The sequence below is a fragment of the Mandrillus leucophaeus genome, unplaced genomic scaffold (assembly GCF_000951045.1).
Source record: "Mandrillus leucophaeus isolate KB7577 unplaced genomic scaffold, Mleu.le_1.0 Scaffold626, whole genome shotgun sequence".
Classification (NCBI taxonomy): domain Eukaryota; kingdom Metazoa; phylum Chordata; class Mammalia; order Primates; family Cercopithecidae; genus Mandrillus; species Mandrillus leucophaeus.
In genome coordinates, this window is record NW_012106764.1 from 1,594,942 (window position 1) to 1,611,335 (window position 16,394).

The 16,394-nt window shown below is 33.6% G+C and overlaps 1 protein-coding gene across 3 annotated transcripts in view; it reads right to left on the reverse strand.

Annotated features, from left to right (window-relative positions):
* SPATA6 (spermatogenesis associated 6) overlaps nucleotides 1-16,394 on the reverse strand; it is a 212,580-nt gene that overhangs the window by 194,156 nt on the left and 2,030 nt on the right. For all 3 annotated transcript variants that reach the window (XM_012000348.1, XM_012000350.1, XM_012000347.1), the window contains exon 2: nucleotides 363-500. In XM_012000348.1, the coding sequence (XP_011855738.1) occupies nucleotides 363-500 (138 nt within the window). The remainder of the gene's footprint in view (nucleotides 1-362; nucleotides 501-16,394) is intronic.

Sequence of the window (16,394 nt, forward strand, 5' to 3'; positions counted from 1 at the left end):
CTCGGCCTCCCAAAGTGCTGGGATTACAGGCATGAGCCACTGCGCCCAGCTGATATATTCGCATCTATTAATGACTTTGCTCTCTTTTTATGAAAATCATTATTTAGAAATCAAGATTCTATGTTACATAAAGTCCACTAAATCAATTTTAGGAATAAGCTAATCAAAGAAAAAAAGGCAAGTGATTCAATGCATATTCAATGCAAATTTTCAGGCTTCCAGACTTAAGTTACAAATATCCTTTTGAATTAAACCAAAGCACACAGTCAGCAGTAATAATTTCTGTTATGGGCTTTTATTCAAAAATTGGAACCACTTTGATTTTTTTGTTTGTTAATACTTGATCTGATATTTGAACTCACCTTTTCAAACACCATTCTGGCATTGAAGACCAGTGGAAAAGTGGCTGGGACACATTGTGTCTTTTTGTATTGGCCAAACACACAGATGCTAAGATAGATGTCCTCTTTGTCTTTAAGCACGACTCCTGGGCAAGTTACCTGAAAGAAATTAGATAAAATGGATGTAACTGCTTTATAAATTCCCTGAACTATCCTACTAAAATAACTTATTATCAAATATTACATAAAAACATTAGTCTGCTAACCTAATAAAAAATACTCACAAACAAAAAGAGAGAGAGAGAGAGAGGGACAGAGAGAGACTAGTGTTTACAGATTTAAATGAAATGCTTTTATAACTTCCATCCCTCTGAGAAAACTATGATTTTACATTTGGTTACTTGTGCCACATTTGAAGTTCTATGTACTAGCTCTTGGGACAGACACTAATAGTTTTAAACAGTCAGCCTGAGGCTCCCACTTTATGCTGAATGCTGACATAAAGTTACTCAGTATCATTTAATCACAAGATTAACACTCAGCAGAAATAAAACATTATATTAGAGAATAAAAAAACCACCGATAAAAACCACAAATCTGACTTCTACCACCCAAAATCGCAGTTCACAGATACCTTCATCAAAAGCAATATGACAAAGTTTCAAAGCTAATAAATTGAAAGTTTCTAGCCAATAAAGTACTTTTTACATATTAAATTGTACTTAACTATTCTCATTGTGCTTGACAGAAAATATAGGCATAAAATGTGTGGTTATTAAATAACACATAGCACAGTCTCTCCAGTACCTACCATATTCTATTGCCAGTGATCAACTACACCCTTAGCAGAATATTAAAGGCTCTCTAAGATTTGAGTCCAATATAATGTTACCCAACACTCCCAACAACACATTCAAAGTACATTTTTTATTGTTCTCTTTTCTTGACTCATGTTCTTTCATCATCTGTATAACGTAACATAATATAATATAATGTAAGGAGCAGTAACTCCTTACTACTCCATTCCATCTCCTCCTCATTTATTCCTACCACCTGCCAAGACATATATCAATGAATATCTCCTACACAAAACTTCTCTTGATTCACCATTATTCGATTCAACCTAATTCAAACATTTATTATGAACTTACTATATGCAAGTAAGTAGGTCTTAAATTTCTGTAGCATTTTGTAATTATGGTACAAATTATTGTGTACATGCATTTTAATTAAGTGGGTACATATCACCTCTTGATCATAAATTTCCTGAGGACAGAAATTTTCTTATCATCATCATTGTATCCAAAGATACAGACTTTCAATATTAAGAAAAAGCATAGAGGTTATCTAGTCCAGCTTTGAGTTTTTTATATGTGAAACAAACAGAGCCCCAGGAAAGTTAAAGTGATCTACTAACTTAAGGTCACAAAGTAAATGAGTCATAAGATTAAATAAGTTAATATATTCAAAGTGCTTACAGCACTGCTTGACAGAACATTCATTAATACTATCATAATTATTAGATTAAAAACCATATCATCTGCCATCTTACCACACTATTACATTGAATAAATGAACTTCACATCCTTTTGTATATACTAATTATCTTCTGTGCTAGCTATTTGACTCCATCTCCCTGTTACCCTATGTTCCACTTTTGCTCTAATATATTCCCAATTGATCATTAAAATAAGGGTCCTTAGCAAATCTCATTCTGTCCATAAGGTTCATTTCTTGCTTTGCCTCATTAAAACTAAAACCATCTTAAGATTCCCTCTAAATCTGCGCTGTCCAAAATGGTAGGCACTAGCCAATTACGCCCAGAGATATAGCTAGTCTAACTTAAAATGGGCTGTAAGTGTAAAATACAAATGGATTTTTAAGACTCAGTAAAAAAATCTGTAAAATATTTCATTAATAACTGTTATATTAATTGCATGTTGAAATGATATTTTGAATACATTGATTTAAATAAAATATATTATTACTTTTGACTACTTCTTCAATTTTTTTGTTTTTTTTGAGACAGAGTCTCACTCTGTTGCCCAGGCTGGAGTACAGTGGTGCGATCTCGGCTCACTGCAAGCTCCACTTCCCGGGTTCACGCCATTCTCCTGCCTCAGCCTCCAGAGTAACTGGGACTACAGGCGCCCGCCACCACACCTGGCTAATTTTTTGTATTTTTAGTGGAGACAAGATTTCACTGTGTTAGCCAGGATGGTCTTGATCTCCTAACCTTGTGATATGCCTGCCTTGGCCTCCCAAAGTGCTGGGATTACAGGTGTGAGCCACCACACCTGGCCTACTACTTTAACCTTTTTAAATGTAGCTATTAGAAAATTTAACTTTATATACTTGGCTCAAATTTGAGGCTCTTACATTTTTTTCTGGACAGTACTGCTCTAATTATCCTCACTGGAAACTGCTGAATCTCTATCCAATTTGTAACATATGCAAGAAGGCATTACTTGTTTTTTTCATCTACAATTCTACAAATTCTGCTGTCTCTTAAAAGAACACCCAGAAGCTCTCCAAAAAGAAAGCCAGAAAAGGGAAGTTAAAGGAAATCAGATGGGTGGTTGACTTAAATCACCTTGACAAACTATGACATAGACTTGGCAATTCAGAAGCGCATACACATGTGCAAAGCTGTTCATGTGCCCAGAAATGACCTGAGAAAGCCATAACCCTTCATCTCTGGCTGACCTTCAGGCTTTGAGAAAATTGGAAGTGAAGGCTAAGGCAGAGTTGTAAATGGCTGCCAGGGCACAGAAAGCATACCCCAGCACATACACAGAGAACCTTGACAATGGCTGAAAGACCTCTTGGTTCAAACATTTAAGGAAATAGAAGGCCAATCTTTAGGAGACCATAAAGTTAACTGAGCAAAGCTGTCAGTGGCTACACATGACAAAGATTACAGATTTTACAGAGTTAGTTCAGGAAATTAATTAAACAAAAAACAATAATACCAGACAACAAACTCAGGAGAAAGGGAGGGAGCTCTGATTTACACAGTCCCACATAATTTAAAAAGTCCAATTTTCAACAAAAATTACAACATGCAAAGAAATAGGAAGCACAGCCCATACAAGGGGGAGGGGGAAGAAAAGAAAAAAGAGCAGTCAATAAAAACTGTCCCTGAGGAAGCCCAGAAGTTGGGCTTACTAAACAAAGATCTGAAATCTATTATAAATAAAACAAAGAACTAAAGGAAATCGTGCCTAATGATCTAAATGAAAGTATGGCAATGCTGTCTCATCAAATAAGAAATATCAGCAAAAAGATAAAAATTTTTAACAGAACCAAATAAAAATTCTAGAGTTAAAAAAGTGCCAAAATTAAATTAAAAATTCACTAGAGAAGTTCAAGAGGAGATATGAGCTGCCAGAAGAAAGAATAACGGAACCTGAAAATATGTCAATTAAGATTATCTAGTCTGATTAACAGAAGGAAAAATGAACAGAGTTTAAGACCTGTGGGATACCACCAAGCACAGTAAAATAAATATAATGGGAGCCTCAGAAAGGATATCACAAGAAATGATGTATGAAATCTTCTGATCTTTAAAGAAAACCAATCAAAATATCAAACAAGATAAAAGAAATCAAGGGAGGATAACTTGAGGCCAGGAGTTCAAGACCAGCCTGGGCAACATAGTGAGATCCTCTCTCTACAGAAAAAAAATTTTAAAGTTTTTAAAAGATCAAAGAAATCCAACCTGTGCACCTAATAAACTTTCAAAAGAAGAGAATCCATCCAGGCATGGTGGCTCACGCCTGGAATCCCAGCACTTTGGGAGGCCCACATGGGCGGATCTCCTGCGGTCAGGAGTTCGAGACCAGCTTCACCAACATGGCGAAACCCCATCTCTACTAAAAACACAAAAATTAGCTGGGCATGGTGGCACATTCCTGTAATCCCAGCTACTCAAGAGGCTGAGGCAGGAGAATCGCTTGAACCCGGGAGGCAGAGGTGGCAGTGAGATGAGACTGCACCACTGCACTCCAGCCTGGGCAACAGAGCAAGACTCCACCTCAAAAAAAAAAAAAGAAAAAGAAAAAAAGAGAATCCAATGAACTCTCAAGAAGAGAGAATCTTGAAAACAACAAGAGAGAAGTGATTCAGCAGGCAGCAATAATCTTCAGTAAGATTAACGGCTGATTTCTCATCAGAAACATGAAGCCAGTAGGAAGAGTGATAACTGACTCAAAGTGCTGACAGAAGAAAACTTTCAAACAATAATTCAATACCCACAAAAGTTTTCTTTCAAAAAGTAAGTAAAACTAAGTAATTCCCAAATAAACAAAAACTGAGATAGCTCATCACTAGCAGAACTTCCCTATCAAAAATACTTAAAGAGAATCTTTCAGGTTGAAATGAAAGGATACTAGACATAGGCTCATATCCACATTAAAAAAAGAGCACTAGTAAATGAAACCATATAGAGTAAATATAAAAACAGTATAAATGCATTTCTCACTCATTTCTCCTATTTTATTTCAAAGACAATTACAGAAAGCAACAATTATAAAACTGTGCTGGTTTTATAATTGTTTATAAAATGTATAAACTTATATTTATAAAAATGTAATTTGTATGAGAATAATATAAAGGGAGGGAGAATAGAACAAAATAGAAGGAAAGGTTTTATGTAACAGTGAAAATAAGTTAGTATTAGTCCATACTAGATTATAAACTAAGATGCTAATTGTAAATCCCAGACAAGCACTAAGAAAGTAACTTTCTTTAAAATACAGCTAAAAAAAAAAAAGAAAATGTAAGTGGTACACTAAAAAATAAACAACACAAAAAAAGCCATAATGGAGGAATAGACAAAATAGTCACAGAAAACAGATGACAAAATGATACAAGTAAATCTTATCTATGGTTACATTAAAGATAAATTGACTAAACACTCCAACCAAAAGGTAGAATGGCAGAATGGATTCAAAACTATGATCCAACTATTTTCTTGGCCATAAACAGAAATAAAGTACTATTACATGCTACAACATGGATGAACCTTAAAAGCATTATGTTAAGTGAAAAAAAGTGTTAAAAGCACAAGGCCAGGTGTAGCCAATCTTTTTTGCTGTCTTTTTTGCTGACTGTCAGTGGGCAGAGTATCCAGGACTGATTTTCCCAGGGGCAACCCTGCCTGCTCATTTCTGGTTGTCTACTCTAACAAACTGATTAATAGATAGGCCAAATATGGTATGTCCATACAATGAAATATTATTCACCATAAAAAGAAATAAAGTACTGATACATGCTACAACAGGGTTGAATCTTAAAAGCATTATGCTAAGTAAAAAAAAGTAAGACACAAAAGGCCACATACTGCTTGATTCCATTTATAGAAATGTCCAGTATAGGCAAATCTACAGATACAGAAATTAGATCCAGGGGCTGGTGGGAGAGGGAAAATAGGGAATGACTACTAACAGATACAGGATTTCTTTATATGGTGATGAAAATGTTCTGAAATTAGTAATGATTTTTGCACAACTTTGTGAATATACTAAAATTTACTAAATTGTACACTTTAAAAAGGAACATTTCAGTCGGATATGGTGGCTCACACCTGTAATCCCACCACTTTGGGAAGATGAGGCAGGTGGATCATGAGGTTCGGAGTTCAAGACCAGCCTGGCCAACATAGTGAAAACCCATCTCTACTAAAAATACAAAAAATTAACTGGGTATGGTGGCAGGCACCTGTAATCCTAGCTACTCGGGAGGCTGAGGCAGTAGAATTGCTTGAACTCAGGAGGCAGTGGTTGCAGTGAACCAAGATTGCGCCACTCCACGCCAGCCTAGGTGACAGTGCGAAACTCCACATCAAAAAAAAAAAAAAATGTAATGGCATGTGGATAATATTGCGACTTCAAAAAGATAAAGACTAAGGATAAAAGTGAAATGAGGGAAAAGATCTATCATCCAATTACTAATCATAAAAGCTGGGGCAGTTATGTTAATATGACATAAAGTAGACTTCAGAAAGAGAAAAATCACCAAGGATAAAGTGGAACGTTTCATATTGATTAAAAGTTTGATTTACTGAGAAGACATAAAATTAAATATAATAGCATCTAATTATACAGTATCAATGTAAATAAAGCAAAAAGTTACACATTTGAATTCCAATACTTCCCTTTCAATAACTGACAAAAATAAGCAGTCAAGTAATCATTAAAGATATAGAAGATATAAGCAATATTTACTAATTTGACCAAAATGACATTTACAGAGTACTTCATCCAATAACAGAAGGATACACATATTTTTTTCCAAGGGCACACAAAAACATTCACCAAGATAGACGATACTGTGAGTAATAAAACAAGTTTCAATCAACATAAAAGGACATAAATATTTTTTAAAAATCACACAGAGTGTATTATCTAACCACAATGAAATTAAACTAGAAATCAATAATGGGAAAATTAAAAAAAAAAAAAACTAAGTATTTGGAAATTAAATAATAGGGTCCTAAACCACTCATAGGTCAAGGAAGAAATTGTAAGACAAATTAGAAAAAACTTCCAGCTTAATAAAAATGAAAACACAATATATCAAAATTTGTGGGATGTAATTATGTCACTTTTTTTAAGACATGAGGCCCTTCTCTGTTGCCCAGGCTAGAATGCAATGAATGGCGTGATCATAGGTCACTGCAGCCTCAAACTCCTGGACTCCAGCAATCCTCTCACCTCAACCTCCCAAGTGGCTAAGACTACAAGCAGGTGCCACCATGCCTGCCTAATTTTTTTTTTTTTTTTTTAAAGAGATGGTGTCTCACTATGTTGCCCAGGCTGGTCTCAAACTCCTAAGCTCAAGTGATCCTCCCACCTCGGCCTCACAAAGCACTGGGATTACAGGCATGTGCCACTGCACCAGGCTTATTAAATCACTTCTAAAAGGTATATTATAGCATTAAATCTTCAAAATTCTTTTAATTCATTTTCTGTTTGGAAAAAAAGCATTTGACAAAATTTAAGCCTCATTCATAATAAATGTTCTCAGCAAACTCAGAAGGAAATTTCCTCAACTGAAAAAGAGTATCTATGCAAAAGCCTAAATCTGATATCAAACATACTTGACACTGAAAGACTGAATAATTGCCCCTAATATCAGCAAAAAGTTAAGAATATCCACTCTCAACACTTCTATACCACAGTGCACTATAGGTTCCAGCCAGTGCAGAAGGACAAGAAAAAGATATTTGGAAATGAAAGAAAAGGCATAAGGTTGAAAAGGAAGAGGTAAAACAATGTATTTTCAAACATCATAGTTGTGACCTATTACAAAATATGCTACTAGAAAAAATAGGGAAATTTAGCAAAGTCACAAAATATAAAGGCAATATATAAAACTCCATTTTATTTCTATACACTAGAAATAAAATTTTTAAAAATACCATTTATAGTGGCATCAAAAAAACATGAACTTCTGGCCAGGCACAGTGGCTCATGCCTGTAATCTCAGCACTTTGGGAAGCTGAGGCAGAAAGATCATTTGAGGCCAGAAGTTCAAGACTAACCTGGGCAACATAGCAAGACCTCATCTCCACAAAATATGAAAATAAGTAAAAATTTAAAAAATTAAAAATTAAAAACATGAGCTACTTAAGTATAAATTTAACAAAATAGGTATAAGACATGGATACCAAAAACTACAAACATCACTGAAAGAAACTAGGGACCTAAATAAATGGAAAAATATACTATTAATAGGTTCATGAACTCAATATTGTGAAGATCTCAACTCTCCCAAAATTGATCTACGATTTCAATGTCATCCCAAGCACTAAGAAAACCAACAAAATTGACAATGAGGAAATAAAATCACTTCAAATGAAAATTAATTAATTTGCACAATCAAAAAACAATTTTAAAAGCAGTATTTAGGATCCTTCATCTAGTAAAAGAAAAAAGACTAAAATATTGTGAAATTAACACTGGTAAAAATGAAAATTGGCAGATATTTAAAAAGACTAAATGAGAATTTTGGAAAATTTAGTCGATTAAGTTAAAAATCCCAGTAGACGAGATAAATTTTAAATTATTAAGTACAAATTTAATATTGAAGAATTCTCTAAAAACAAGAAGTTTTTTTAATGTTTAAAAAAAAAGCATTTAGGAGCCTCTCTGAACCTATTCTGGTTCAAGGGCTGCCTGATAAATTTAAAGAATAATAAATAAAGCTCTTAAGAAACATTGAGAATAAAAGCTCCAATACATATCTAATAGTACTGCCAGAAAGTAAGACAGGAGAGAACAGCAGAAAAACAATACTCAAAAATATGATAGCTAAGAATTTTCCAGAACTAAAGAAAACCTTAAATTAAATTCTCAAGTGGAAAGCATACACCCAGTGCAAAACAGAATAAACAAATAAATCCACAGCTCTGTACGTCACAGTGTACTGAAATACATCAAGGATAACGTGAAAATACATAATCATAGTGACGAATTTCATATATCTCCATTACAAATGGGTAGATTATACAGACAAAAAATTTAATATGGAATTGAATTTCAGAATAAGTAAGATTGATGTGATAATGACAGACAGAGCTGTATATTCAACAAATGAGATTATATATTAAGTAAGTAGAGAGCATTCACAACAACTGGATAAGTATCAGGACACAAAGGAAATAACAAAAATAATATCATACAGACCTTGTTCACTAGCTATGATGGTTAATTTTATGTATCTACTTCACCGGGTTAAGGGATACGCAAGTAGCTGGTAAACATTATTTCTTGGTGTGTCTGTGAGGATTATTCCATAAGAGATTAGTATTTGAATCAGCACACTGAGTAAAAAAGACCATCCTCACCAATGTGGGCAGGTATTATACCATCTGTGAAGAGCAGGATAGAACAAAAGGGCAGATTAAGGGCAAATGTTTTCTCTCTCCTTGAGCTCGGACATCCATCTTTTCCTGCCCTTGGATAACAGAACTGCAGGTTCTCAACCCTTCAGACTCCAAGACTTACACCTGGTTCTCAGGTCTTTGTACTCAGATTGAATTACATCACCAAGCTTCTCTGGTTCTGCAGTTTGCAGACAGCTTGCAGGCAGCATATCATGGGACTACAAAGCCGTCATAATCAAGTGAGCCAATCCCCATAATAAATTCCCTATTAAATTACTATATAGTATATCCCATTGGTTCTGTTTTTCTGGAGAACCCTAATACATGATCCCAATGCAATTAATTAAAATACCACAATAAAAGATAATATATATGTATATGTGTGGGTATGTATATGTATATGTAGGGGGGAGAGTATGAGTATGGGAGAGTGTTACACACACATAAATCTTATGCATCTTAGAATTAAAACAAATCCTAGATAATTCATAAGCTAAAGTAGAAATCATAATAAAAATTATAAAATATTTAGAGCCAAATGATTTCAAAACATTATCAATACCTTTGAGATGCCAGTTAAATAGCAACTGGAAGCAAATCAAGTGTCTTAAAGGCAGACATTACAATGAGAAAAAGTATTGCAAATTGCAGAGGAGTGGTAAATACAAAATTCAGGATACCGATTAGCCAAAAAGAAGAAGGAAAAAGGGAATATACTAGGCAGAGATTTACAGGACACTTTACCCGGATGGGTACACAGGTGTTCATTAAATGTTACTCTGTAACTTCCTGTATGTCTGAAATATTTCAAAATAAATGTTTTAAAAATAAGTGAAAAAAAGTATTTGACTCATAAAGCTAAAATCTCTCTGCAAATACAAATAAAAGATCCTAAATAAAAAATTAGCCAATCAAATACAGCAAAATAGAGTAAAAAATGTACATCCTGACTTAAAAGAATTTATCACAGGAATGGGAATAGCTCAACATCAAAAAGTATCATTGTTTTTATAGACTGTGAAAACAATATTATATAATAATTTCACTGGACTGAAAAAAAATCCAAAATAACTCAACATTTGGGATTTTTTAAAATTAGAATAGAAGGCAACTTTATTAACTCAATAAATGAAAACCCTACAGCCAAAATATTCTATTAGGTTGAACTACATTTGAAATGGCTGAGGTTTTTTTATGTCAAAAAAAAAGGCCCATTATCAGTAATTTCATAGGATTTGATCTAATCCTGGTGAAACTTCAGAAGCATAATTTAAAATCAGAAAAAAAGATAAAGATACCTACTTTGTTATCCCTAACATTAAACACTATACTAGGAATTCTAGCCATCAACATAAAGACAAGGCAAAAAAAAAAAAAGGATTGTACTGCGGAAGTCAAAACTGTCTATTTTCAAACAACATGATTTTCCACATAAAAAATACAAGTAACTATTGAAATAATATGTTATTTCATGTTACTTAATGTTGCATTCAAAATTAAAATAAAACATGTGCAAGCAACAAAGATATATACAAGAATGCCCCTAGGAGCACAATTTGTAATATCCCCAAACTAGAAACAACAAGAATGTCCATCAACAATAGAATGAATAAATAGTGGTATACTCATTTAAGAAGGGAAAAAAGGGCTATTGCCTCAAAAACCACAAGAATAAATTCTCACAAATTAGTTAGACATAAAAGAGTTCATACTATACAAAATAGATTATAGATAGATATAGCTAGATTTCAAAACTTCAAAATACATTGTGATAGAAGTCAAGATGTGGTTACCTTTGGGAAAGGAACGGGGTAGGTGAAGTGGCTGGGAGGGAGACAGCCCAATGGAGTGATCTGGGGTTCTGATAATATTCTAATTATTGGTGATTACACATTTATGATTTGTGTACTTTATGAATATATGCTATAGTTCCATAAAAACTTAATTTTAAAAATCAATAACACAATAAATATATACAAGTTTGTCAAGTAAAATAATCATTTTAAAAATCAATAGCATTCTTTGTTTACCAGAAACAAAAAAATTAGAAAATGAAAAACATGCAGTACTAAGAAGAGCAAAAACAAAGTAAAATATAAACTTCAACTAGACGATCTTTGAAAATTCTATTACATAAAACCAATAGAGGTTTAGTATCCAAAATATATTTAACAAGAAGAAGAAAACAAAAGACTACACTTTTAAAGGACAAAGGATATTGGTAGTCACAGAAAAGGAAACCTCTAGGATCCGAGATTGGAGTTAAGCAGCCACAATCCAAGGAATGCCTGGAACCATCAAAAACTGGAAGAGGCAAGGAAAGATTCTCCCCCAGAGCTTTTGAAAGGAGCACTGTTCTGCTAACACTTTTATTTTGTACTCTGGCCTCCAGAAATGTGAGGGAATAAATTTCTGTTGTTTTAAGCAACCACATACCCCGACACTCAATAGTTCCATTTCTAGATCTACTCCCTAGAGCACTGGGTCACCATTCTATAAGACCCAAAATCATCCTTTTACACAAATATTTTCAACTTACCTACACATATAACTAAACAATAAACCAATGTCCTAATTAAAGTTTGAAAAAATACAGAAATACTTTATAAGAAAACACATATTTCTAACATGTAAATGCTTGGGCAGGACTAAACTGGAAGATATATTTGCACCTATACACATAATCTATGTGAAATGGGCAGTTTCAAATGTGGGATGATAAATGTCCCATACTAGCAACTCGAACACCACAAGCAGCATTGCCATTGGTGCCATGATTTTCCAAAAAAAGTAAACTTAGCAGAGTGTCAAACCAAAGTGTACTGTTTCCTCAATTTACATGGCAATTGCATTACTGTAAAATGCGTTTTAAAAACCTTTTAAAAAGACTTTGTGTTTATAAATAAAAAAGATAATTATCAATTGCTATTACATTATTAATCTCTAGTAATTATAAACAAGTTTTTCATCTACATATTCAATGTGACATTCAAGTCATGGAGGATACCAAACAATTAATATCACAGGACTCCCCAACCACTGTGACAAAAGTAGTCCGGTCAATTTCTAAAATGCTCCCTAGGGCACACAATACACCCCTGAGAATCACAGACACAATGATACTAGGAAATACGTGCAAATATATTCATTGAAACATTGTTTTGAATAATAAAAAGCATTAACTACTAGTATTTAATAAAAAGTCCATTGAGAGGAACAAAAATTACATCACTGTTAATATAAACATATACTGTTTTATAATGACGAAGGAAATGAATTAGACCTGCAAGAATCAACACTGAAAAATCTCCAAAACAGTGAATCAGAAAAAGCAGGCTGCAGAAGGATACATACAAGTAAGATACTATTTGTGCAAAATTTAAAAACAAAACTACAGCATAGGTTATACACAGACATACACAAATACTTAATAATTAAGTACAAAAATCTGAACAAATAGAATACAGTACAACTTCAGGATATTAGTTATCCTAAGGAAGGTAGTGAGGAAAACATGGTCAGGAAGAGGTAAAAGGTACAGAGGAGCCCTCAACTACATGCAACATTATATTTCTTAAAAACAAAAATCTGCAGCAAACATGTAAAATGTATCATTTGTTAAATGAGGGGTGGGGTATCAAAGGATTCAGTACATTTTTTTCTACTAATTTGAACTATTTTATAGTTAAAATTTTTTAAAGTCTATATTCCAGCAAAATTTACTACCAACTATGGCTTAACTGTGACTGAGACACTACTCCACAGGAACCTGGATAAGGATCACAAAGATAAATGTTCAGGTGAGTAGTGACTGAAAGAACCCACATCTGTCTGCCACGATGCTATGATTAGTTTGAGTTAGGTAATGAGATGAAGTGAGAATTACATGCAATCCCAAATTGACACTATTACTTTACCTCCAATATCTTCCTTCTATTTTCCCAAATATGCTCATATAAATTGAAATATTCAATATAAAAAGAAGAGAGAAAGCAGCAATAATACTTCTTCCCATCAAAGATAAAATGTTTTAAAGATTTAAAGTGTAAATGATGGAAAATATAATTCTTTTGATGCTCTTTAAAAACAAGTTACTTAGCATACCATATCATTCTCCAAAGATTCATTGAGAAAAGTCACACTTTCCTCTTAGCAATATATTTTCTCTCGTGTCATATGGCTCTGTTGGGCAACATAAAATGTTGTGTTATACATCCAAACCTTTCTATGTTTTTACTTTCATATTACTTAAGTATAACACAGATGAGATTACCACTAACACAAAATTTCAGCAAAAAAATAAGCATGGAAGGGGTAGAGAAGAATAAGATTGCACACTTTCAACAGGTAATTAGAGATAACACCTAGTTTCCAGTTTATAAAAATTGGGAAAACACTGAATGTCACCACAAAACGAAGAAAAAATCAGGCAATAATACAACATGAACTATTCTATATCTGAGTCAAGTATCTTCAAAAGGTAATGGCCACAAAAAGATTTTTACAAGAATGAATATTCATAGTAGTAGTATCCAATAACAACCATAACCTGGAAACAAGCCAAACCACCATCAACAAGAGAATGGATAGCACCAGACTAAAAAGCTTCTGCACAGCAAAGAAAACAACCAACAGTAAAGAAAACAAACACCATGGGAGAAAATCTGATAAGAGGTTAATATCCAAAATATGTAAGGACCCAAACAACTCAATAGCAAGAAAACAAAAAACCTAATTTTAAAAATGGGCAAGAGGTCTGACTAGGTATCTCAAATGGACAACAGGTGTATGAAAAGTTGCTCACCATCTCTAACCATCAGGGAAATGCAAATCAAAACTATAATAAGATATCCCCTCACACATGTTAGAACGACTACTATAATAAAGCCAAAAAATTGTTAAGTGTTGGAAAGAATGTGGAGAAAGGGGAACCCTTGTACACCATTGGTAGAAATGCAAATTAGAAGAGCCATAATAAAAAGTATATTTCCTCAAATAATTTTAAAAAAGAAAAATTTCCTCAAATAATTAAACTACCATATAATCCAGCAATCTCACTTCTGGGTATGTATCCAGAGGAAATCAGTATACGGAAGAGATCCACACTCTCATATTCATTGCAGCATTATTCACCATACTCATGATATGAAAGCAACCTAAATGTTCATCAGTGAATGAATGAATGAAGAAAATGTGGTAGGTGTGTGTGTGAGGGGGTGTGTGTGTACACTATTCTGATTTCTATCACTATAGATTAGTTTGCCAGTACTTAAACTTCACATTGGAGCCACATAGTGTGTGATATTTAGTATCTGACTTCTTTTGCTCAGCATGTTCTTGAGATTCATCCATGTTGTTGGTCCTATCAGTAGTTCCTTTGAATTGTGGAGTAGTATTCTATTGTATGTGTATACTACAACATATTTATCCATTCTTTTTTGTCAAAATTTACATACATTTACACTGTACAAAGTGATGTTTTGCTACATGTATACACACTGTGAAATGATTAATTCAAGCTAATTAACATTTCCATCACCTCATATACTTATTTCTCTCTGGAAAGCAATTCTGTCTGGAATGGACCTGAAAGGGGAACAAGGGAATTGCGAGGGGTGATGGAAGTGTTCTAAATCTTGATCTGGGTGATGGTGACATGAGTGTATGAATTGACCAAAACCAACTGAGGAAAAAAAGGGAACATAGTGGGAATAAAAAAAAAAAAAAAAAGAACTGCTCTATATTAAAATGAACTACAAAGACCTATCAATCAAATGATTAAAGGCAACATATAAACCTTGACTGGATCCTGGTTTGAAAACGTTAACTATGGAATCCATGTTTGGGACAACCAGAAACACTTGAATATGAACTAAGTATTAAGAATTTCTCATCAATTATCTTAGGTGTAATAATGGTATTGGGGTTATATGGAACAATCTCCTCATTTTTAAATTTTATTTATTTACTTATTTCAGAGACAGGGTCTCACTGTGTCGCCCAGGCTTAAGTGCAGGGCTATTCACAGGTGTGCTCACAGCACACTACAGCCTCAAACTCCTGGCCTGAAGCAATCCTCCTGCCTCAGTCCCCTGAGTAGCTGGAACTACAGGCACCTGTCATCATGCCCAGCTAATATCCTTATTTTTAGAAGACACACGCTGCAGTACTCACAGGTGGAGTATCATTATGTCAATTTTCTTTCAATTTTTAGCAAAAAAAAATTTTATACATAAACATACACACACATAGAGATAAATCAAATTAATGTACATGGTCATGGGTTATAGGTCAGTATTCACTGAACTATTCTTCTAAGTACTCTGTATGTTTGAAAAATCTCATTTAAAAAGTTGGGGAGAAAGATGCCAGTTTTAATAGATACAGAGTGATCTCCAGGACATACTGAACGAAGAAAAGCGAGATGCAAAATGGTTTATATGCTACCTATTTCATAAAAACAGACATATATATCTATATATCTATATATATGTTGTGTGGTATGTGACAGAGAGTTTGTGTATCTGTTTATATCAAAATCAGTAGAAATGGTTACTTAAAGCAGATGAGTATAGGTGGGAAATAGTTTTGAGCCTGAAAGCAACACTTCTCTGAGTATATCATTTTATACAGTCTTGAACTTGAACCATGTAAATGTAAAAGGAAATAGACAAGAAAAAACTAAAATCAAAATGAAGATGTTAAAAATATCTAGGGTCATATAACCTTTCTATTCAATCAAAGCCAAATTAATCAATCAATCAAACATGTTTAATTTGTATGTTTGCTAGTGGGGTTTTCTTTTTGGAGGGGGCGGGGGCGTTGTTTGTTTGCTCCTTCTGAGCGTCAGAGCCATTTTAAAAGGCTTTTGTTGTTCAGAAATTCAGGAACATTTTGCAGATCTGCTTCTAAATAGTTGTGCAATCCTAGACAAATAATAGCCACGCTAAGCATAGATTTTCTTGGCTGTAAAAAGGGATTGAATTCAATGATTTCCATCTAAGATTTCTCGGAACTATAAAATTCTGTGACTTAAATGTTTGTTGGGGAAAAATATTATTTCCACCTGCATAGTTTTCTTTAGCTCTGATGAGTAACAAAGCTCCATTATACAGTGAATTACAGAGTCATTCACTTTCTGCAATACAACTAATATTCAGGAG